Source organism: Teleopsis dalmanni, chromosome X (assembly GCF_002237135.1).
Source record: "Teleopsis dalmanni isolate 2A chromosome X, ASM223713v2, whole genome shotgun sequence".
NCBI lineage: Eukaryota > Metazoa > Arthropoda > Insecta > Diptera > Diopsidae > Teleopsis > Teleopsis dalmanni.
The window spans coordinates 34,316,199-34,342,397 of record NC_051848.1 but is presented as its reverse complement, the minus strand read 5'-3'; the positions used below and the strand labels follow the sequence as shown (position 1 = coordinate 34,342,397).

At 28.2% G+C, this 26,199-nt stretch overlaps 1 protein-coding gene across 1 annotated transcript; it reads left to right on the top strand.

Annotated features, from left to right (window-relative positions):
* The first annotated feature begins 16,420 nt into the window (after nucleotides 1–16,420).
* LOC119687640 (glycine-rich protein 5-like) lies at nucleotides 16,421–25,017 on the top strand. Its single transcript, XM_038102040.1, has 2 exons — nucleotides 16,421–16,675; nucleotides 24,303–25,017. The coding sequence occupies exons 1-2, from the start codon at nucleotides 16,486–16,488 to the stop codon at nucleotides 24,761–24,763; spliced, it is 651 nt and encodes a 216-aa protein (XP_037957968.1). The 5' UTR covers nucleotides 16,421–16,485; the 3' UTR covers nucleotides 24,764–25,017.
* The last annotated feature ends 1,182 nt before the right edge of the window (nucleotides 25,018–26,199 follow it).

The window sequence follows — 26,199 nt, the reverse complement described above, 5'->3', positions numbered from 1 at the left end:
AGATTATAGTGGGTCTGTTCCACAAGTTGCTTGTAGTGTCGTTGATTAGCTACGAGTACACACGAGTGCGTCTGGCGACTGTTGACACCAGACTGACTTAAGAGAAAGCTATGAAATTGCTGTGAAATTTTGTGTGAAGAGCGTTGCGATCTCAGTTGTATTTTATTCGTATTTTACTGCGAACAGTCCTCATGTTATCAGAAGTCAATATACGCCTAATAGAACGTATTCAATCTCATTCTATTGAATGCACTTTATTTCATATAATGTACCTATAAGCCTTCAGTCGTTCCTTCTAATATTAACAAAAAACTTTGGCTGTCAATAGAAATATATGTAATGAAAATGAAAGTAATATACAGCAACAGTTAGAATAAACCACTAAATCATTAAAGTTAGTCTATATCTCTGGTGTTAGCCGGAAATTTTACTCGATGTTATTTTAATCGCATTTTTAAGGTTTATCGTTTGTCACAATATTGATGTATCATTTATCACAGCAGAAAGCTCAAAAAAAGAATAAGATATGTTTCTAGATCAACGTTTTAAGGAATAAAAGACTTAAAAGATATTGCAAATGAAACGCGTTGGTTTTTGTTTTTTTATTATTTTTCATTTATTTTTTTTTTGTTTATTTCAAAATTTTAACTGAGATTTTAGTTATTAAAACTTGCTAAGGGTAACGAAATCCTTGAAATTCTTTGTAAAATTGTTATACTACCAGAAGATGAATGGTGATGTCATTTTTATCAAAGTCTTAGCCTAGTTAGGTAAAGTTGATTAGTTGCATATGTTACTGGTATTAATGGTTAGTCCAAAACATCTTTGTAAGGCGATCATGGTAGGCGTGGTAGGTCTATGGTAAATCAGATCTATCACGGTTGCTTGCATGACATTAAGTGGAAACAGTGTTTAGCAGATAATTCCATGCATTTTGAAGCTTAATTCGTATGCGTTTTGGAATTATAGCACTTATATCAAACAGATCATCCCCGCTGTTGGGTATATTTGTATGTTCCCACACAAAAGTTGCTTTCGTTGTATGAAAACGATCCCGATTGCGAAACTTACGAGCGAATTCAATGTGACGATTTGGTTTGGCTTTTCCATTTTCCATTTTTTTCAAGAAAATTTCTGAGAGTTGACTAAATAACGTCCTTCTTAAATATATTGTATCAAATATACTCGTATATATCGGTTTAGATTTTAGTTCCTCAAAAAAATATATAAACCGTCTTTAGAAGAATGCAGAATTGTAAAAGTAATTTTGGAAACTTATCGTTAATCCAAAATTTTATGCAGAAGAGAAATAAAACTTTTAATGAAGTTTCAAAAAAAAATAAATACTTTCAAATGTTTTTGAATTTTAATGTAAATAATTTTTTTTTTATACTGAATTACTGCACAAGTGAAAATAATTTAAAATGAATTTTCAATTATTATTGACTTAAGTGTCATGCTTTGAGTCTTAAACATTGAGTCTAAATTAAATCTACATATTATAAATTACATATATCATATATTTTACGTCTACTATATTAACTCTCAATTATAGTATTTCAACCTGTTTTTAAATAATTTTTAAACAACTTCTGAACTGGAGATTGTCGATTCTTACGAGATCGCCTTTAACTGTATACGATAAAATTAAACTAAAATTTGCTTTCCCTACGATTTATAAAATAAATTTTAGATTATTTAAAATAAATTGTCACCATATGGGTCTTTAACTTGAATAGAGTATGCAGTTTCTGAAGGTCATCGTTTGTAAATCAGCTTCGACATTTTCCGGTCATCTTGGTTGCTTTCTTTTTTTTTGTGGTATTTAAGTGCACTTTTGAAAAGCTCATTCTGACTACATATCCAATTTAGCTGAATCACTTCATTTTTAAAAAATGGAACATTGATTTTCTAGAAGACCCTCAATTACATCGTATATCTCAAGTGAATTGTTATTTGTCCTTTATACAGTTTAGTTAAGCAGATGAAAAGGTAATGTGGGAAGTGCTGTGTCAGAATTTTATTACTCTTACTATCATGCGGATGGTTTTTACATGATCAATACCGAACTTGCAGGGTATAATCCGGTTTGACAAGCTGAGATTGGAAACTTAGAGGGTCAGTAAGTGCACAAATTGATTTAAATTGAATAATCATAATGCTGATAAATATCTCAATATGGTGCGTATAGTATCAATACATAGTGTCCAGAGGTAATCCAGGGGTAATCGATTTTATTATGTTGGATCAGGTATTTGAGAGGTTCCACAATATACCATTAAGCAATTTTTGTGTGTAGTTTTTATTGACAAGTGTCAAGAACCTTGCACCTATCCCTTGTTGTAATTTATAGATAGAAAACTTATTTAGATCAAGTGGAAATTACATTTTGTTGAGTTATAATGCAGTAGTAATGTGTTGCGATATACAATATATTTTATTATAATAGATATTCATTTATCCGTTTAGTGTGCTATTGTTGGAGTTAGATAATTTCTGTGGTATCATTCGTAAAAGTTTTTAAATTAAATCAATTTTTTTGGCTTTATTAGAAATGGTATTTGTTTTTGTTCTTAAAAGGAGAAGTTAAGGGACTAATGATAAGGAGATAAATGTGATAGTTATATATATATCCAATATGTGAAATCATAATAAAGTTTATGTATTAAGCGTGGGTAATATTGAAGTTCATTGAAGTGTAGGTAATTACATATCGCTTGTGCTTAGTAAGCGTTACATATCGCTTAGTAGTAGTAGTGAGTAGAAGATTTAATTAGAAGAATTAACTATTTAATGTCTTCGTAAAATAACAAATTTAGCTATTTTTTTACTGCAAGTCTTCCTTTAGATAATTTATTAGGATTTGGTTTAAATTTCATTTATTAGTCAAGCAATTTTATAGACATACATAAACAGTCGTGTACTCTTAAAGAAGAAACAAAGTTCACCACACTCGTAGAGATTAATTGCTAGAATTAGTAGAAATAGTTAGATTTACAGCTCAGTAGTTTTAGTATTCAAAAAAAGAGCAGAATATAGAAGTACGGGATAAACACTGATATTGAAAAATGGATAGTAAATTTGTATACATAATTGTTTGGTAAATCATCAATCAAACACTAAGACTTGACAAACTTGTGCGCCTTCAAAATTGTGTTAGGAACAATACACTGGCATCGCCCAGTGATTAGTCCACCAGTTTCAAGTGATTATTTTTATAAAAAAGCCATAAAAACCTATTCAGATGGTTTCCCTATTTTACTGGTGCGAAATCATGTCCATTATCATTGGTCACGTTACATATACCATATATATGTATATTATATATTTTTATTTAATATATTTTTATTTAAATCATTATTTCGACTATATTCTATAGTCATCTTTAAGGTACACTGAGTGTCTTATTCAACAACTGACCAATTAGCCCGGTTTAAAAACAAAATTGTGATTAAAAATGTTGGTCTTTAAAACAACAAATTATATATATTAAGGTGTATATCTGTATGATATCTAAAGTTAGTGTGATTTCATTATTTTATTACAAATATTGTTGCGTGAAGTGGAAAGGGAAAAAAATAATTAGTTAGAAATTAATTATTATTACTATATTAGTTAATTCATTATAATAATTTTTAATTAATAATAATAATAATTATTTTTTTCGGTGATATTTATTTATATTATATTATGATAATACCGAACTGAATTAAGTTTTAGAATTTGTTAAAAAGCGAATAATAATTTTTTCATAAATCGCAGTTTAAAATGTCATATAAATTTCTTAAATTTTTTTTTTTGGAATACATAGACAAAATATTTAGCTATCGTCTAAAATTTCGGAAGCTTTAAACATTCAAAATATCTATTGTCACGCCCTTTAATTGCATTTAAGTCTTCAATTTATTTTATACAAATTGTCTGTCATTAATCTTAGACTGTGTGCTTCATTGTTTATTTAGTTGAAGCATTCTTATGCATATTAATTAATTATTTAATATTTGTTTTGATTTTATAGTTTTTTGTTTTTTTAATATTAATATTATTTTTGCTAAACGACAGCTTAATTACTTTCATGTTGACAGCTATGAGATTAAATAAAATAAAAAATTATTTATAATAAAATTTTAGATTCATTCGAATCGAAAAAGACTGAACATTCGAGAGCAAACCATACAATGCGTTGCTAAATGGCTTATACGATGGGGAATCACCTATTCAAGTACAACTTTCGCTGACGTATTTCAATTGAGCGGATTGCTATGCAACAAAACTGAGCTATAGTCCGCAATTCCGGTGTCGTTCATATTTTATAAGTAAAATATTATTCCACCATATGGCATATATTCGTATTTATTTCAAGAGTAACTTAACTACAGAGTTTATGCTTTCATATTTTAAACATTTGTTATTATTATATAAATTCATTTTTGGACAGTACATAGGTATTAGTATATTTATTCACTATTCTTTTTAAGTTTGAATATTTTAGACTGCGAACTAGAAATCTATTATACCATTTAATGATTATTCACTCTTATATATAATTTTATTAATATTCAATAAAATATGTATTTTTTTTTTAATTCATAGATTCCGTTTGTAAATAAATTACTAATTTAGATTAATTAAACAATTAAGTGCTGAATCTATATACTTAAATATAAAATATCTGGAGGAGAACAATTTCGGACTATCTTTAATGTCAAAATTATTTTATATTTGGAGAAAACAAAAAAGTTTTGTGTTTTAACAAAAGGAAACAAAGTTACGGTTACATTCCAGTTATAAGTTAAAAACTATCTATAATCAAAAATTAATTATTTGCTATTGTATACATCAATTAAATTAATTTGTAATTATAATTGCACAGAATTAAATGAATATACCTCTAAGGCAATTAGAAAGTAGGAGGTTGAGTTCAAACAAGAAAAAAATTAATATTAATAACTAAATTGTTGTGTCTGTAGTCGTTTAATACAGATGATAGGGTGTATCTTAATATTTTTAATAATAATACTTATCCATTTGTTCATTCTGCATTTATAATTAATAACATATTTATTTTATGCTTTTCAGTATTTTTTTATTTTTTGATGCCATTTAACATATCCGTTAAGTCTTGATTTTTCACATAATAGCTTTTACCCAGTAAACATTTGGTTTTAAATCAAACTGCTGAGTGGTATGTACGTGTTCTCATGAGTCTATGTCTAAAAAAATATGCTTTTAGACATAAATATGTATGTTACTGTATAAATTCCAATATGTACTAAAATATAGGTAAGGAGGTTTCAAAAAGTAGTGAACTACAACAACAAAAACTCTCTTTAATTTTTTTAAATTAACTGAAATTTTGGTTGAACCTACAGCTTTTTCGAGTATTGTCAAATACCCATTATCAGTGGTCTTGAAATTATTAATTTATTTGTAAATAATTTTTTGAGACTGCAAGTACTAAGGCTTCAACTCGTATCCTACCAAAATTGAAGCTCGGAGTCAGCGCTTCTTAACCAACTGACCCAAAGCCAATATGCGTACTTACCATAGATAGGCAGACACTTATGCTGAAGATACCGCATTGCCGCTTAAAAAACTTCTGGAAATGCTCGCTGGGTATAAAGCGTAGTTATGCTTTAATATGTATATATGTGCCTAAATACACATAAGTAAAAATATGTATGTATGTAATAGATGTATTTATATGTAGAAGTGGTTTGTTGAAATTATTCATTGTGAAAAGTTTTTCAATTTTTATTAAAATAATAACTCAATACGATAACCGGGTAGAGAAATCTTTTAAGATATATAAATTTTTTTTATAAAATATTTGTTTTTTAGTTATATGTTTATTTACTTATAGAAACATAAATGTATAAAGTATTGTAGTTGAAATTATATTAATATTATTAAATACTTAAGATTATATGCTTAGTGACCAGCTTTGGTATTAAGTGTATCCTTTCACTGATGTGTATACCAAACAGAACTATCATTTAAGGTATCTTATGTTTATTTTAAGATCTGCTATATTGAAGTATAGATTGTTTATTAATTACTGAATGTGAAAACCCATTCATTCACAGAAATCATGATTCTTTGGTAGGCACATTTCTAAAGAATTTACTTTAGAGATGAGGCTAATTTATGGTTTGGTGGATATATCAATTGTCTTAACTGGAGTAGTGAAAACGAACAATTAACTGTCAAAAGAGCATTGCATCCACAAGAAGTTACTGGGTGATGTAACATATGTTCTGAAGGCATGTTATTCATGTAAAAAGTAGATATAGATAGTCAATCTTGATTTCTACAGCCGCACTTTTGTTTTTGGGTAAAATTAAAAATTTGGACGTGAAAGATATGGAATTTTAATAGGACGATATAAAAAGTTACACAACTCGTCCAATTTTAATTTTGATTGATGTGATGTGAACTGTGTATGTGATGTGGTGTTATTCGATTTTTTTTGAAGGTTATATGAATGATCGTGCTTATGCGATCACTTCTTGAACTCCTAATGTTTTGAAAACAAACATAATTGAGCTATTCTTAGTTATGTGCCTATAAGAGAGGACATTTTAATAATATTGAAGCAATTTAGATATTCTGTAGAATTGATGATAATAATGGAGATTGAAAAATGTATAAAACGATTAAATTTGTTAATTGAAATTTTGGTTTATAATCAATTTTGTTTTGTTTTGATAATCAGCCAAAAATTCAATTCATTAAGAATAATAAAAAAAATTTGTTGTTGCAATTTCACTACTTTTAAATAAAAACCTATCTACTGAAAACAATAGGCTATATATAAAGATATAAAGAGTATATATAAAGAGTATATATAACGTTAAAAATTAATTTAATATAAAACTATTTTATAAATTTATATTCGAAAATGTTCGAAAACCTCTTTATGTAAATATAACAAGTTTCTATTAAAATTATAATAGTCACTTCCGTCTGGAAAATTTGACGTTAAATAACAACTTATTCACAAAAATATGGTTCTCGCCAATAAATATTGGTTCTCGCCCCTGCGACTAGTGGAGTAACATTAGCATGACTTTCTCAGCATTATGTTCCTAGATTAGGTTCTATACATAAGAAAGAACAAATCATGCAACAAATAATGCCTCTACGAATAGAATAGTTTTGAAATTTAACAATTAAAAATAAAAAATATAATTAATTAATTAATTCAATTATTCTACAGCTGGTTTATGATTTCGTTCTAATATATAAATACAGCAAGTAAAATTGTTAATAAAAACTTTCATAGCAAAAAGTAACAAAACTCCAGCAAAAATATGCGAACATAAAAAGTCAAGTACGGCTTTGGATCAGTTGGTTAAGGTGCGCTGATTCTGAGCTTCATATTTGGCAGGACCCGAGTTCGATTCCTGGTACTTGCAGTCTCAAAAATAATTATTTACGAATAATTAAATATAAGAATTATTTCCAAGACCACTGATGAAGGGTATTTGGCAATACTCGAAACAGCTGTATGATCAGCCAAAAATTCAATTAATTAAAATAATTTAAAAAATAAATTTTTGTTGTTGTTTCACTTCTGTTCGAAAACCTCTTTATATAAATTTATATAGTAATCTATATAATATGAATGTTATGGAATAAAAGATATACAAAAAAATCGTTTGAAGCTGGATCGTGTTCCTGTATTTTCATTGCTGAACGATTTTATAGAAATTATTGCAATTTAATTAACTTCTTTAAATTATCCAATAAAGTTAAGCATATCTTAGATATAGTAAGAAATGTAAAGGTAAACTTACTTATAGGTAAAAAATGAAACCAGTGTACAGATTACTTTAAAAATTGTGAACAAATTTTAAAGATTGTTCAGAATATAATATCTGCTAATGATATAGTAGAGTTAGGAGTAACACTTCCTGAAGACTTTAACGTTGTTCTTCATAAAAATGAACATGACAAACAAATCTACATTATTTTGTGTTGTATATACATATATATTTTATTTTTAAATCTAGTCAGATTTGTGGTTATTCATGACTTTTCGGATTCAAATGGATTTTCTTTAACATTTTAAAACAATTTTTTTTTTTCGAATCAAAAATAGATCGCATCAAACAATTAATAGATTAAATTTTGTATCTAAAACCATTTTGTGATAATAGAAAAATCAACTTCACAAGGTTTTACTTGACACTTTTGAATGACACATACTCGTATACGTGAGATATTTACCTTTAGTAGTATTCTATTGTCCACAAATTTTATATTAGATCAGTTTATATGAAAAAGTGTTCAGATATATTCATAGGTATTGGCTCCTACATTTATGTTTGTCTTAAAAAATTCTATTATTAAAATGATTTGTATAATAAATTAATTTTAATATATACTATATTATTATGTTGAGGCTTGTTGTGTCAGTGCATTTGAGCACTTTTACTCTCTATAAACTGTGAGGTTTTTCATAACCCCACTCTACGTCTTGACTGGATTTTTGTTTATTACTTCATCAGACTAAGCAATAACTGACCTCAGAACTGCATACTTCCCCGAAGAGGCTGCAACCATTTTGTGATTCGATAATATGGTGTTGGTAAGCCTCTTAGTTTTCGTAAATAATTTAAAGGCTCTACCCCTTTACGTACTTTTTGATCGGATCAATCTTGAGGTCCCTGAAGATGTCATTCGCCTTGCTTGAGGCTTGCTGAATGCTACACATCCATATAGAAGTGGCGGTCGAATTATTGGGTTATATTATATATATGACAATTAGAAATTGAATATATAATACAGTTTCCAAAACTAAATTACAGTGTTTGCTCGAACACGTGAACTAGTTAAGTTCAAATTCGTTGTTCATTTTTAAGAATTTTGTACACTTTTTGTGTACCGTTTTCAGATCTTTAAATGTAGAAAAAAATGTGTTCACATATCTAGTATTAAAGTAAGGCAGTGAGCACGTTTTCGAGCGAATACTGTAGTTAATTGTCATAATATGAAAATTACATTTTTTAACTATTTCAATAAATGGAAAACTTTATCGGAATCAACTAATGCAGAAACTTTATGGCATGAACCTTTGAAATATATATAACTGATTTCTATTACTATTCGTTTTAGATACATAACTAATTTTAAATACCATGCATTATTAGAACATTGATAACTTTATATTGCAATTTAGTTACATTTAAGCAAGTAGTTTATATTGTATTCCCCGAACATTGCAATTAACATTTTTGAAATTCTAATTACAAATAATACTGTATATGAGGCAATGAATGAAAGTAAGAAAAATAATTAATAATTAATTAATTAATTAATAATTTTGTTGTAAAATAATTTCTCTGTTCTTTCGGAGTTTGATAAATTTATTATTAGAACCACTGATTATAGTACCACCGTTCTTTATGAAGGCCTAGGATATAGAGCTAATAATTTGAAATGCATTAATTCTTTACTATGGCTGAATACTTGTGTATGTCTTTGACTACCGAGCAATTTTGAATAAATCATAATGAAAGGTCACTGTATAATATATAACTACTTTTATTATATAGATTAAAAGTTAAGTAAATAATTATAAATAAATAAATTCATTAATAAAAGATAAATATTAAAGTGAGTACAAATGATCACTTTGATATTCTGATCTAATCAACAGTGTCTTTACAACAGTGTCTTTATGTACAATAAAAATAATTTTACTAATTCAGATCCTAGCAGTTTTTTAAAGTATTTTCTTTTAAGTTTTTCCTATAAGCATTTAATTGCAGAAATTAGTATTTACAAAACATTAAGGGACAATAAATTTATAGTGAGGTGTACTAGCGGGGAGAGCGAGTACACAAGGCAACGTGTCTGATTGCATTTAACATAGAAAATGCCACCGCAATCCTTGACGTCCTCGATTCAAGTTGTCGCACATTTTCTTAGTGGCACTCCTGTATCCACTCCAGTGAATAACGTAAGGATGTCTTGAAACGCTTAAAGTACAATGATTAACGTATATGCACCTGGACTGTCCGGCTACTCTATAAGGAGGTTCCCGCTATCTAACTGGCGGAAGCCTTTAATGTAAGGTTGACGTCACCGCCTTCCAGGAAATGCGAAGACGAGGACAAGACTGCTCTAAAAGAGTAAACTGTGATATCTACTACAGCTGCCATGGAGATAGACGTGAATTTGAATGCAGTTTTGAGGTTAGTAAGAAACTGTCAAAATCAGTCTAGCGATTCACACTGGTAGTATGGGTTGTTATGGCCACACAAGTAAGAGGTATACGAGCCCTGCTTTGTTAGATTTTATTTGTTGCAAAATCGATATTATTCTAATAAATAATAATAATAAAATTTAATTGATCTTTTTGTTCATGCTTTTAATTTTACCGAAGTAAAAAAACTAAAATTTATAATAAATTATGATAAAAATTTTTGATCCAAAACGAAATGAACACCGACACCATTTAATAAAACATATCACTTACATATTGGAATTAGGCAAAGGCAAAAATATTATGAAATTCAGGAAATTTTATAGACTAAGATAGATTGGACATGTTCTAAGAATGTAGGGTAGTTATAGATAGTGATTCCAGGCTATATACTGCAGTTCATAGATTGTATTGAGCATGACATAGAAACTGTTGGATTGAAATATTTGAGAAGTGTAGCTAGGAACAGAGCAGAATTTAAAGATATAATCAAGAAAGACAAAACTTATCACGGTATAATGGACGTACTTGCAAAGCAAGGATCAAGCCATAACTTCTGCGGCCCAGAGCCCAGAATACCATTGGGCTATAACATGACTGCAGCCCATGTCGATTAGTGGGTAGCTTCACTTCATCTTCACAGGTGATGAGAGATGAGTACTTGTAGACAGTCTAATCTTATGATGCGAACACCGATACTCAATGAAGCGATAAAAGTGTAGTAGAAAGAGATAAGTACTTGTAGAATGAAGCATTAAAAGTGCTTAGTTATTTGCAGAGCATCATAGATTGGCTGACCTCATTGATTACTGGACATGAAAACTTAAAGTATTACCAAAAAAAGACAACTCTTCTTGAGGAAGACACTTTTAGAAGAAAAGTAGACAACAGTGCATATACATATATTTTGCGAATGTCCATCATTGGCAAGCAGGAGTATGATCACCCATTGGATTGGCAGTCAAGCTCAAGTCAAATTAGCTGCTTGCAATATCAAAAGATGTAGTAATGCGAACGGAAGCCATTTAAACTTTAACTCAATAACGACATCCGAGAATTCAAAGGACAATGTCGTTCGAATTCTCATAAATTCACTGAAGTAAATTCAGTGAGGCCACTTGATGGACGGTGTACTGTCCCAATATCCCACAATATGTATTATGACGGTTTATAAGTCTAAAACATGTTGAAAATAAATTATTGAGCAAAACGCATGCTAGCTCTTATTATGCATACGGACTATTATCCGCGTCTCTAGGGTCTCCTGTATATAATATATATATTAAGGTTGTAGTGCGCTTCTTAATCAACTAAAATTTACTATTAAAATTTAATTACTATTAATTTTGTTTTTTACAACAGAATATGCACTATTGACTATACAATTTGTTTAAGCCAAATATGTTTTAATTAAATTTTATTTATTTTATTGCTTTTCAGATACTAACACGTCATCCGTAATTAACGATTTTATTCTGAAAAACTTAACTTAAAATTGCTTCCTATTTACTCATCGAAATGATCAACTTTTTCATTACTATTATTTTGTGATAATATTTCATTATGAATTTTATTAAAACTTGTAAGTTTAAAGATAAAGAATAGTTGAAATTATAAAAAATATTATACTAAAAAATTCTTAGATTTTGCTATGACGACACAAAAACCCGTTTAAACAAAAATTTGAAGTAATAAAAGAAGATTTAAGACTTTGTTTAATTATATAAAAAAAAAAAATATATAATAAGATTAACTTTTTAGTATCTAGACTTAAAATATTTAATTATATGCCATACCTGTGTGTATAAAAAATATCTATAACATACGAGAACATCAAAACCTAATTGATTTTATGTGACAAATTTTTGAAGAAAAAAACATCACAAATTACAATAACACAAAAGTATTTGTGTCTGAAATCTTAAAATGTATCTGTATTCATTTTGTATCTTACTGTTAAGTAGAGATAATATGAATAACTGGCTTTGGATGGATTTCATTGTGGTAAAATTTTTTTTAATATTAGCGCTAATTGCTTAAGTAAATGAAAGTAGAATAACAAAAGTACAGAATGAGATCGAAGTAAAAATATTATTCATAAGTATTAATAGCCATAAGTAATAAACAATTTCGATTGCTCGCAAAAATGTGAAGAACCGATTTCAATTGAAAAAAGTAATAGTTTTGGGCGAACTCAACTCAAATAAAGACATACTTTTGTGGACTGTGAACGCACCTTGAAACCGATGAAAGCCATGCGAAATTAAACCGAGCGAAATTTCCCCGGAAGCTAATTTATTAAATTATGCTTCTAATTATTATATTTTTTCAAAGTTGTCTTACAAGTTATAATTGATTTTTTATTCACAATACTATATACAATACTCTTGTAAATAAATATAATCTTGTTCTATTCACATTTATTTACATTTATTAACGAATTTATTTAAATTAATAATTTGGCTAAATGATTTTCTGAAATTATGTAAATATTAAAACAGAGGCGTTTTAAATGAAATAATAAAAATAAAAAAGAATAGATTAACAAAATAAAAAAAAAATTAACAATTAAAAAAAAAATATATAATTAATTAATACAATTACTCCATAGCTGGTTTATGATTTCGTTCTAATGTAGGCACAGCAAGTGAATTTGTTAACTAACTTTCACAGCAAATTAACAAAAATCCAGAAAAATGAACACTGACTCTGAGCTTTAAATTTGGCAGGGTACGAGTTCAACACTTGGTACTTGCAGTCTCAAAAAATTATTTACGAATAATTAAATACAAGAATTATTTCCAAGTTCTCTAATGTTGAATATTTGGCAATACACGAAAAAGCTGTAGGATCAGCCAAAAACTCAATTAATTAAAATAATATAAAGAATTCTTGTTGTTGTAGTTCACTACTTTTCGAAAAACTCCTTAAAAAAACTACATAAAAAATTACTAATTAATAAAAAATGTGTTTTAAATGATATATATTTTTAAAAATTATATAGTAATTTAAACTTGCAGTTATTTTATATAATACCATCATTAAACCTATTTGGACAAATGATTTTTAATTATTGGGCTATGTAAGCACATCAGATATAGATATTTTGTAAATATATCAAAAGATTTCAGTGACCTTAACCGGTACTGGAGGACCATGGTACATTAAAAACACAAAAATTCGTAGAGATCATTAACTATCAATGCCAAAATCAAAATTCAAAAAAAATTGAAATCAAAAAATTAATTGAAAACTCAATGAACATATTAACTCTTTCATCGGAAAGCTTGTTCTCACGACTAGACAATAATACAATAAAGCCAAAGAAATGAACAACCTTGTCATTATTTTACATTTGGAAAGTATTATATTTAATAAAGTAGGTCATGCCAGGTAGTACACCACTGTCCTTAACATTAATTTCAATAGATGTGGATATTCCTGTAGTCTCAGTTAAATTGGCTATACACATAAAATTTTTCAAAGAACCGGCTCAAAGTTGACTAGAAGAGCACATATATCGAAACACACATGTAATATGTCCCGGGCTACAATTAGAAAACAACTGAGTAACTTTCTGGTCTCGCTCGCCTCTCACTATCCAATATAATTATAGTACTAAGACACACTAACAACCAGTGAGGGGAATTATTTTACGACTGCTGCTGTGGCTTAGAGAAAATTGAAGAAAATGTTTGCTCTGCCCAGTCCACACTTATCAAAAGGTATTTATTCACATTATTCACATTTCTTTATTTCGAGAATCTCTAAATAAATATCTTATATCATAATGGTCTCTCGTTAAACGTCTAAATGGGCTGTGTGTTTTTATCAATGTTAACTAAATATTTATCTATCTAACTATCTATATAATACCGCACTAATAATAAAACAATTAACTCCTATATAGCTGGTCAAAATTATCTGTGTCTTCTTAAAAAACAGAAAGCTTTAGATTTAAATGAAGAACTATCTTTCAACATAACAAGTGGTTAAGACCGGGACTCCACAGGGTTAAACATTATTACCATTCTTGTATAATGTATATTTAACTGATATTCTAAAGATGCTTTCTACGATTTTCTTGTAGTGTGTAGTTAATATTCGTTTTCTTAGTTCCGTTAAAAATATAATGAGGTGTTACCAAACGCAATGGTGGTGGACAAGAAAACATCAATTAAAGTGGTGAAATGGATCGGAAAGTGAAGGCGCAGGCTTAACTTAAACGAATTCCACATCATAGTGGTAATCATATGGCCAAAGAACTGTAAATATCTCAGCGAAGCATCAGACGCATATTCTAAAATGAGTTCAAGGTAAAGCTAAGTTCTAAAAGGTACAAGATCTTACACCAAAGCAACAAAAAATTAGACTTCAAAGAGCAAAGAAGTTGTGATCCTTGCACGAACGTGGCGAATTTCCAAACATTATGTTATCGGATAAGAAAAATTTTCCCATTGAGCAATTCATAAACTCTAATTGCTCAAAATGATTGTGTTTACTTAACTGAATGCACTGCGGAAAACTTAGGACTACGAATAACCACCCGAAGTAATTTTATATCTCAAGTAATGGTGTAGCATTGAGCATCGCTAATGGAAGCTCTGCGACTATTATCGAGAAAATGTTTGGGAAGTTGCTTTAGAGCCGTAAGCAAGTGAATATTTCAGTTGCAAACTATGGACGTTCCAACAAGACACCAAATCGGCATCGTCTTATAAAGGACTATCTCGTGTAAATCAAGAATGGCTAAAAAATCATGTTGCAAACTTCACTTCGTCCACACAATGCCTTTCGAATTCGTCAGATGCAAATCCGAAAAACTATTCTATCTTGGCCAATTTAGTGAGGTGGAGAGTAAGGTAAGGACTAAAAAATATGGTATTATGGATGCGGTAAAGATTTTTAGAACACTAATTGAATTTGACGATATATACAGGGTTAGGCGATTTAGAGTCGTAAGCATGTAAGAAAGCAAGCTGAGGACTAAAAAATATGCCAATATGAATGCGGAGAAGAAAGCAATTGTTCAGGAATGTGCCAAAATATCGAAAAATTACATTTGTGAAGCATGCAACTCATTTTTTAACCATTTGAAAGCCATTGTCAAGGCAAAAGGTGTCCACATCGAGCTAGAGTGAATGGATTCTGAAATATTGATTATTCTCACAAATTTTTGTAATTTTCATCAATAAAAACTATTTTCACTCAAATCGGATATGGTCACTTGAATAGGTAACACTTCAAACTCTGTAGTTGTGAATAACGTTTTCCTGACCAGATATCTATTTTGCTACTTAATATCTTTTATTTGTGCATTTAGGATATAGGTTGAAATTGTGAACATAATTATATCTTATAACTAAATATTATTTTATGTTGACTTCAACCGCTACTGATTACTGACATAAATTTAGAATATATTTGTGGATTAGTTCAGGAAAAATTGATTTTATAAAAACGAAAAAGTAACTTAGGGAAATAACCTCAGTGTAAAGTTGCTGCCATTGTTAAATTTTCAAAATTACCAAGTTTAAAACAAATTTTATTTAACATAAAGATATATATAATTATAAAACAAAATATATATCACTTGAATATAAATATTTATATATATGCAAATAATTATTGTATGTGAATGTGAATGATCCAACCGTATACGCACTTGTATAGTAACGAAAAGAAATAAATCTCAGTGGGGCTAGCAAAAGTAGATAATTTCTTCAATAATTATGTATCTCAAGTTGTAGCAGAGTGAAACCTTAGCCCCTGGGGCTGCTGTACACATTATTATATGCATACATTAACACGCATACATGTTTTTCGATATCATAAATATTTCTTGTTTACTTAATTCATTAATTAATTTTTTTGCTATTGGGAATCACCAATTTTATTATCAAAATGAAGCGATAAATTCGCTTCGATGTGGGCTGCTTCGATGGCTGCAAATATTTCGATGGCTGCTTCTAATCATGAGCGAATGATTAATGCTCAAATCGTAATTCGATCAATACATTCAAATAATGATCATATAATCTTATGAAGTTCGTGATCGTCATCTCCCATCATGTGAACTTAAGCTGAAAAGCATGTATCTGAATTGAGATGAAGTGCTTTGTTGTGATTCGGCTCTTTGCGTTGGTATTTGCGTTCAGATTCTAACATTTAATTTGTTGCGATTGTGAGTATAAATAGTTTTGTCGGAGTTTCGTTTGGCATTAGTTGATTAGATCGTTGGCGAAAATAAACCAAATAATTTAGTTGACAATATGAAAGTTCTGATCGTTTTGGCCTTACTTGTAGCCGCTGTAGCGGCTTTGCCACAATTTGGATTTGGTGGTCCAGGATTTGGCGGTGGTTTTGGTAGACCAGGATTTGGTGGTGGTGGTTTTGGCGGAAATCCATATGGAGGATTTGGTGGCGGCCCCGGATTTGGTGGCGGATTTGGTGGTAGACCCGGTGGATTCAATCGCGGTGGCGGCAGCGGTTCTTCTTCAGCTTCTGCTTCAGCATCAGCGAGTGCAGCAGGTGGTGGCGGTCGTGGCGGTTCATCCGCTGCATCAGCGTCTGCATCTGCTTCAGCTGCAGGCGGACGTGGTTAGATTTGCGAATTTTTAAGCAAATGTGTATCTGTGTTAAGGATATTTTTTATTGAGTTAATTTAAGTCAAAATAGAACAAAATACTTCTAAGAAAAACAAATAACTTTTTTTTTAATTAAAAGAAATAAACAAAAAATATATAAAAAATTTAAAAAATATATAATGAGTTTTTTTTTTGGTTTAAGTGTATATAGAGTGATAACAAATCAAATATTTTAAAGTGATGTTTTCAGTGGTACAAAATTCAAAATATGAAGGATTTTTCGCTTATTATAAGCGAACTAAAATGATTAGAGAATACATATGTGAATGATGGAATGATATGTATAATCAAATTAAGAGTAATTAAAATATTTCTATGGAAACATTTTTTAAAATTAAATTTTGCCTTCATTAATAAATGAATATCAAATTCAAACTTTTATATAAAGACTATTTAAATACTTGATGGAAATAATTCTATTATTGCATGTTTAAAAAATTTAATATTAATATTAATAAAAACATATACCTGACCATAATTGTAACTGATAAATAAGTTGTCAATTACTGTACAATATAAATATATAATTAAATAAATAAAAAAATATTTGTGTAAATAAAAATAAATAAATCAATAAATAATTAATCAAGAAATAAAAAATAAATAAATCAATTAATAAATAAAATGAGAGAAATAATTTGATAAAAAAAATTATTTACAAAAATAAAATAAAAAAATAAAAAAAAAATAAACAAATAATCAAACAAATAAATAATTAAATGAATAAATAAATAAATAATAAAGTAAATAAATGAAAAGAATATAAATACATAATGAACTAAATAAATAAAAAAAAATAAATAAATAATAAAGTAAATAAATGAAAAAAAAAATAAATACATAATGAACTAAATAAATAAAAAAAATAAATAAATGAAATAAATAAATAAATGAAAAATAAAAAATAAATTAATAAATAGCTAATAAATAATAAACAAATAGCTTAAATAAACAAAAAAAAAATAAATAAATGAACAAATGATATCTGAAATAATAAATAGATATATAAAAAATTAAATAAATAAATAAATAAAAATTAAATTAATCATCTATGTATTTGATAGATGAAAAAGTAAATGAATAATCAATAATTAAATAAAATAAATAAATATTTAAATAAATAAAGAAAGAGTTAAATAAATAAATAAAAAATACATAAACAAAGAAATTAAGAACTATATAAGTTAAGAAATAAATTAACAAAACAAATTCAAAAATAATAAATGAATAAGTAAATAAATAAGGAAATAAACAAATAAACGAATAAGTAACTACACAAATAAATAAATCAATATATATAAATGAAATAAATACTTATATAATTAAATAAATAAATAATAAAAGAAATAAGTTAATAAACATGAAAATACAAATAAAACAAATAAAAAGAAATAAATAAACAGAAAAAATTTAGAAATATTAAATACATAAGTAAATAAATATATAAAAAGTAAGTAAATAATTCAATCAATAAATAATTAAATAAATAAACAATAAAATCAATAAATAAATAAATAAATAACTAATAAAGGAATGAATATATAATAAAAAATAAAAAATAAAAAATAATTAATAATAAAAAATAAAAAATAAAAAAATAAGTTCATAAAAACTAAGTAAGTAAGTAAATAAATAAGTTAATAAGTTAATATATAAAAAGACAACTAAACAAATAAATTTGTAAATTAGGAAATAAATAAATAAATAAGTAAAAAATTTATGTACATAGCTTTTTGTTTATCGTTAATATATATATATATATATAAAAAGCAAAAAAAATATTATAAAAAATGCTTATAAACAAAATTATAAAAGAAACATTTCTTGAATAATTTAGCAAATTGAATTTAAATAATTTTTTAAATCAAAGGATTAAATAAAGCTTTATTTGTGTAATCTTACATAGATTTAAGTTAGAAGTTCTGCACTATCCGAGTAGACTTGGGACTTTTAAACTTTGTTTTTCAGGTTCCAATTTTTTTCATTGCTGCATTGGTTATTTTGTTGATGGCAGGGTGAAATTGGTTGGATATCCAAAAACTTGTGGACTTGAACTTTGGAATTTGAATTCGTATTAAGACACTAAGGGATACTTTAATATTTTAGTCTTAAACTAAATGCTAGGTTGAGTCCACTAGCATTTAGTGGGATGTTTGTATTATTAGTAACTTTATAATATTTTCAAAGAACAGCTTGTTTGGGTACTAATTCCTGGGAAAAGGCATCCATTTAGAGGCGTAAACCTTATATATAACATGATATGTAGTTATACATAATATAAATAATAAAGTATTTATATATATATATCATATAATATATAGCATATAATAATAATGTATAATAATAAAATATGTTCATTATATAATATTTATTAATTTAAATATAATTTATGATGTACAATATATAATATACAAAATATACATAATACATATACATACACATAAGGGACAGAGCTCTGAAGCTATATGCGAAAACCGACAGGCTGTCCTACTTAACATAGCACTATCTAATATCAGAGTAATCACTAACCGTACGGGGCGGTACGCAGATCTTAGATCATCAGTCATTGAATAATCACGAAGATTATGAGGAATATTCAAATTAGTCAGTGAGATGAGTGGGACTCTGCAGAAACTCCCCAGCTATCAAAGAGTAAAAGTGTCCAGATGCACTAACTCGGAAAAGGCTAAACATTACATTACATTACAAAATATAATATAATATGATTTTTAATTACAAAATAAATAATAAAAACGGCATTTAATGTACACAGAAAATAGATATTAAATATATAGGATAAAATTAAAATTAATTAAATAATTTAATGAAAAAAAATTCAGTTGTCGAAAATTAAAATAACGAATCTTAATAACATATACATATTGTAGCAAATTCTCCAGAGATGCGATTATATATATATATATATATTATAAATATTTACTTTCTCCTCTCTTTTCATTTCTTTTGGTATTATCATATTATCGGTATTATTCGATTGAATTCAAGCTTTTGAAGCCAGTAGCTCGAGACGCTGTTCACAAATTAACATATTTCACAAATTTTATTTACTGTATAAATTTTTTAAAATGTTTTTATTTATATGTTTATTAATATAATTTAAAAACATAAAGACATTAAAATAAAAACAAATTTGTTTGCGACAAACATGTTTTTTTTTTTGAAAATTATTAAATATGCAAAAATTAAAGATTTCTGGTTTCTAAAAATTTTGTATTGATAAATAAACTGTAAAATATATATACGAAAAAAAAAATATTAATTATGAAAAATCAAAAAACAAAATATTGCAAACAATTTCGTAATAAAAAAAAAACAACCTTAAATATTTACAACACGTTCTGTGAGCAATTAAAGTTTTTGGATACTAATTGCTTACCTCAGAATTTTTATTTATCATTTCAGTGGCAATTAGCATGATAGTCTGTAGTAGAGTGAGCTACAGTCCGGCTCACAAAACCGAGTTTACTAGCATTTTTATCCAATAACTGAGTTGTACCTAAAAATTTGCATTGATCATATCAATATTGTAATATGAATACTATATTAAGTTTATAAGAAGTTCCAAATAATGACGTTTGTAGAATCATCAAAGAGGTGAGATTTGAAAGGAATGAACCTTTAGGTTACCAAAACACTCTGACTTATTACATATATATATATATATTATATTTTATAAAATTATATATAACATAATTAATAAAAAATAATTATTATAATTCAAATAATTATCTTTTATATATATTAAGTATGTAATTTCTTACATCTAGATATCAGTGCTTTTTTATTGCTTTGTTGTAAAATACTTCATTATTATGCTGGATAAAAAGTATTCGGCGCTTTTAGGTTTGACTTAAATATATATTTATTTTCAAAACTTCAGGAACAGTTAAGTATATCAAAATTTTTTTCCCTCTTACTATATTTCAGTTCATCCCTTAATTCTTTTTGATAGATAGCTAGTATTTTATGTAGTAGTACTTTTTAGTAGCAAGTAACTGATACAGGTGTTTTTGACAGTCTTCTTTTTAGCAAGGTATTGTTGCAGATCCCAACATACTGAGTTGATCTTCCCATATTATGACTACATGGAATTGTGATATAAATACATTGAATGGAAATGAAAATATAAACTTTCAATTATTAAAATAACACTTTCCATAAATCCATTACACTTATATCAAAACTTATTCATATAACATGTAATATATATAGCATATAATGCTTATAAGCCCATAACTTATAGAGTGGGTGCCCCAAACGTTTTTATTAATGTTTTATTGAAAAACAAAAACAATGAACTGATGATGGTTATTTGAAAGAAGAACTCTAAAGAATGAAATCTTTTAAATTGGATTGTGGGTACAATTAGGTATCTGACAAGAAGTGGATTGATATGAGTATAACCCAAAGCAAGAAAATAGTCCTCGAAAATACAAAAGCAGAAAACGAAATGATGAATTGATGGTAACTAGTTATACTAAGATTTGTTAGCTTATAACCATATTTAATAGTAAGAAATGTTTACAAAAATCTTTTTGTTTGTTTTATAAATAGATTATACTTTTTATATATATTGTATTTATATTCATATATATAATTTCAAAAGTTTTTAATATAAGTAACTTTTATATGTTGACTATTTGTAACATTCACTAAAATGTGTAAATGCGTCACATGAATAATTCGTCTTGTGGGACTTCTTATCATATCATATTGAAGTGATATTCGTCACAGAATATCACGACAAAAAAGAATTATATATTATATATTGCGGATGAAAATACAAGAATTCCATTGCTGCATAAATGTGTCATCATCCTCAGTTCTCATAACAGTTCAGATCGGCCATTAACCTCTCAGGTAGACTTTTTGTCCATTATTTATTACATTCTCCATTCATCAAATACTATAGAAAATAGATAGTAGACAGTATTAACTAAAAATAATATTATAGTATTTAATAGGTGTTGATTGTGTTTAGAACTTAATTCTATGGTATGTGAAATTTATTAGACAAGTGGTTTATGGCTTATGGCTAGTATTTGTTATATAGTCTATTAATATTGCTTCATATATAATTAATATCTATTTTTTCACCTTAACTGTACAATTTGCTATTGAATGTAGATATTAGTATATGTGAAATTATGTCTTATATTAGTGGTATATATCAACAATCACAGAAGGGATATTCTAATGAAAAAACTGCTTATTCTATAATAGAATATTTGATATAACTTATTAACAAATATAACTTATTTGATGGCCGATGGAGAGATATTAATTTCTTAAGAGGAAAGTTCAACATATGATATCGCTTCAGTTTTCTTGTTTCGCTTGTGTCATCTAATAAGAAGATAGACATTAGATTATCATGATTGCATACTCTATGTAAATGTCTTTCACCTATTCTCACTACTTTTTAACAACATTTGATATTTTGAGATCATTATGAATATCTTCACGGCAGACAAACTCAAAGTTAATTCATAGGTTCTAAATAAAACAGTATTACCAATGTATGCGAGCCATAGCATTGGTCATATATTGGTTTTGTTTAATTGACTGGATAATTAGTCATATATCTAAACTGGAAGTGGAGTTTCAAGCTTAAGACTTTTAAAATTTTACAAATTAATAGATTTTATAATTAGTATCTAAAAAATTAAAGTAGTTAAAATAAGTCAAATGGTACGATATATAGATTCTGTTAGAAATACTATTCAGATTTCTACTAATTGGATATATCTTTCATACCTATAGATGTTAAAATTAGTCAAATGGTATAGTATATAGATTCTGTTAGAAATACTATTCAGATTTCTACTAATTGGATATATCTTCCATACCTATAGATGTTAAAATTAGTCAAATGGTACAGTATACAGATTCTGTTAGAAATACTATTCAGATTTCTACTAATTGGATATATCTTCCATATGTATAAATTTGTGAAATCGAAACAAATTTTTGTATTCCTCATTAATTTAATATTCAAATCACATATAAATCATATATACCTATAATATTCTTAATAGAAATTAAAATGTTTGATTCTAATATTGAGGAATAAGTATAATACAATCTGACTATCCTGATTTTTAACAATGTGAAGAATTCAATTTTAACAACGAGTTTGCGAGATGTCTGTTTTTTTTTTCCTTCACTGATAATATAATACAGTCATCCAGTGATTAGTTTTTCCCCGTAGTGAATTGACACTGCCTGTGAGTTTCAAATCTTTAATTAAAATATATTTGACTGACTATATTACTTTAATTATTCGAATTCGAATATTGATCGTTTTTTGACTGTAAGTTTTTTTTCGGGAAAACTTTTCTTTGATAACCCTTAACATATTTGGACTAATATGCGAAATAGACTCATATTATTGTTTCTTAGACCAATGTATCATTTATTTTGAGCGATTTCGTTAGGTAACACCCTGTATATAAAACAATATATAAGTACATGAAGCAGGTATTGTAGATAAAATCTTTACTATAAAGTGAATTAACTGTTTGAGAGAATTTACTTTTGTATGCATTAGAGAAGGTTACTTTCATAGTTCTGTTTTGTGGACATGCCAAACAAATCGTTACTTTTCTACGATAGTTCTATACTCTCTAACGCTATCTGTGTGTCTCTTTTGTTCCTATTTGATTGCAATAACATCTGTTGCTATATTCTCACACAGGTGATAATTAAGCATCGTCTCAATTTTACCCGAGTTAAATGAACTTTTCGAGATCAGTTGATGACTTTGAACGAGCGATTCAGCGATTCAGCGCGTTAGCCGCCAATCGCCACACAGTCACATCCAGACTTCATAAATTAAATGCAAATTCTGTGATTTCTTTGTTGCTTTGATTTTCTAATAAATTTGTCAACTTTCTGAGTCGAAGTTACAAAATTTGATTTCACTCAAATAAACTTCAGATAATAATGATTTGCTTCTCCACGCGTTGCTAATTAGTGGCGTGTACAGGTTTCGTTGTGGACTGGCATAGGGGATTTTTAAATTTCGATATTTGGGAGACATTTCGGTCGTCATCGCGAATTATTGGCAAAGCCTCAGTGATTTTTTGGCTCAGTCGATTGTTTCTATGTCAATTACTGTTTCGTCATGTCTCCAAAAGAGCATCAAATGTACTCAAATGTGCGCGGGCGCAGAAAAGGCGCATTTGTTTATTTGATTTTTTAGGTTTTGTATAAAAACCTCAAATTCGTTTTTCGCTAAGCTATTATTGTTTAGTTTTTTGTACGCTGCGTTTAGAGCACAAAAAAGATATTACACAGAACAATTAATATGAGAGCATTTATTGTTGTAACGTGTTTGGTGGCGATAGCTGCCGCTATGCCACAACATCATCATCACCATCATGGTTTTGGTGGTGGTGGAGGATTTGGTGGTGGTCCAGGATTTGGAGGAGGATACGGTGGTGGTCCAGGATTTGGCGGAGGCTTTGGCGGTCGTCCCGGATTTGGTGGCGGTCCTGGTTTTGGTGGCGGTCCTGGTTTTGGTGGTGGATTTGGGGGCGGTCCCGGTTTTGGTGCTAGACCTAGCTTCGGTGGTGGTCCGGGCAGTTTTGGTGGTGCTCCTGGCGGTTTTGGCGGCAATCCTGGCTTTGGTGGTGTCGGAGGAGGTGGTAGTTCTAGTGCTAATGCTGGAGCAAATGCTGGTTCCTCAGGCTTTGGTAATTCTAATGCTAATGCTAATGCCAACTCGAACAGTAATGGTATTGGTGGCTTTGGCGGTGGTGGAGCTTCTTCGGCTTCAGCTTCAGCATCTGCATCGGCATCAGGCGGCAATGGTTTTGGTGGTTTTGGCAACTCAAATGCAAATGCGAATGCTAATGCGAACTCAAATTCGAACTTTTAAATTGAAACTTTAATTTAAGTGAACTATGACTGATACTCATTAATTTTCTTAAAAATTTAATATTAATAAAAATAATATTCCTAAAAAATTAAAAAATATGTGAAAAAATTGCTATGTTTTGATTATTCATTTGAAAATTTCGTTTGTCTTTTTTTATAAAACTGATAGAAAGTGTTAAGAAATCATATGGGAAATAGTTGTGAAACGAAAATTAATTTATACCAAATGAAATATAAAAACGCCACTGAAGTGATATTTATCTACTACAATTTAATTTAAATAATTTAAATAAAAATTTAATTTAATTTAAAATTATATGAAATTTTATTGATTTTTAATATCATATGAATGTGTTACAAGATTAAAGAAAGTATCATGGAATATTCTTTGCACGTAACTATGATCTATTACAACCAGCTCTTGACATGAATGGATAGAAAATGATACATTCTTATTTAACTCAAGTTGTCTTTAACTTTTCTAAATACTTGATAATCTCTGATATACATACAAGATATAAAAACAGTAAACCTATATAGTATTTGTGGTTATTTTATATTTTGAACCATCTTGATTTCAAATCTGAAGGTTAATAACTTAACAATTTTTAATAACTAAATACGTTTATATTGATGTGATAATAATATTTTTTAATATTAGGCGGCCATTACAGACGTGAGTCGTCCTCGGCCACATCGAGTAGCCTTCCCCATTCAGCACGAGCAGTTGCTTACTATCGTCAATTGGTAGTACCGAGCGCCTCCAAATCAGGTTACCTGGTCGCTTTGCTGAAAATGTGGACGTCCTCTACCACGTTTTCCACCTGCGGATTCAGAATCAAAAACCTTTCTAGTCGGTGCACTTTCTTCATGGTAGTTATAATATCTCAAGACACACAGAAAGCAGCCACAAATAAGATGCAGTCGTCACTCAACAATATCATTCTTGAAACCATTGACCGGAAGATAAAATTTGATGTGTCCAAATCTACTCATGTGACATATACATTGCACCGTACGAAAGACAACTCATGTAGATACCTTAATGCAATATAAGTTCTGCAGGGATATTCAGTAGAATACTTTGGTTTACATTTTGGTTACGGGCTTAACTAGAAAAATCATGTATCTGAATATATATCTGCACAGATCAAGCATAATTGTCGCTAGTATTACTGAAGATTAATTTATTCGTCCGTAATCTGTAAATTACCTGTTCAGTATGAAAAATGACTGCTTAACTACTCCAATGTCGAAGGTATACAAATTTTAGATATTATAGATGAACTGGGAAAGCTAAAATAGACAAAAGCACTGGAGTTAACATAGAAAAAAAAGTTTTATATTTTACCCGTCTTCTATTGGTTATAATGAGATTTTCCAAGAAGATATCTGTTCAAATGTTACCAATACATGTGACTTCATTTCATTATGCCA

Coding starts and splice junctions, on each gene's coding strand:
- LOC119687640 (XM_038102040.1), top strand. CDS start 16,486: ATGAAAGTTCTGATCGTTTTGGCCTTACTTGTAGCCGCTGTAGCGGCT. Junction 16,676..24,302: donor CGGATTTGGTGGTAGACCCG/GTGGATTCAATC, acceptor GTGGTGGTCCAG/GATTTGGAGGAGGATACGGT.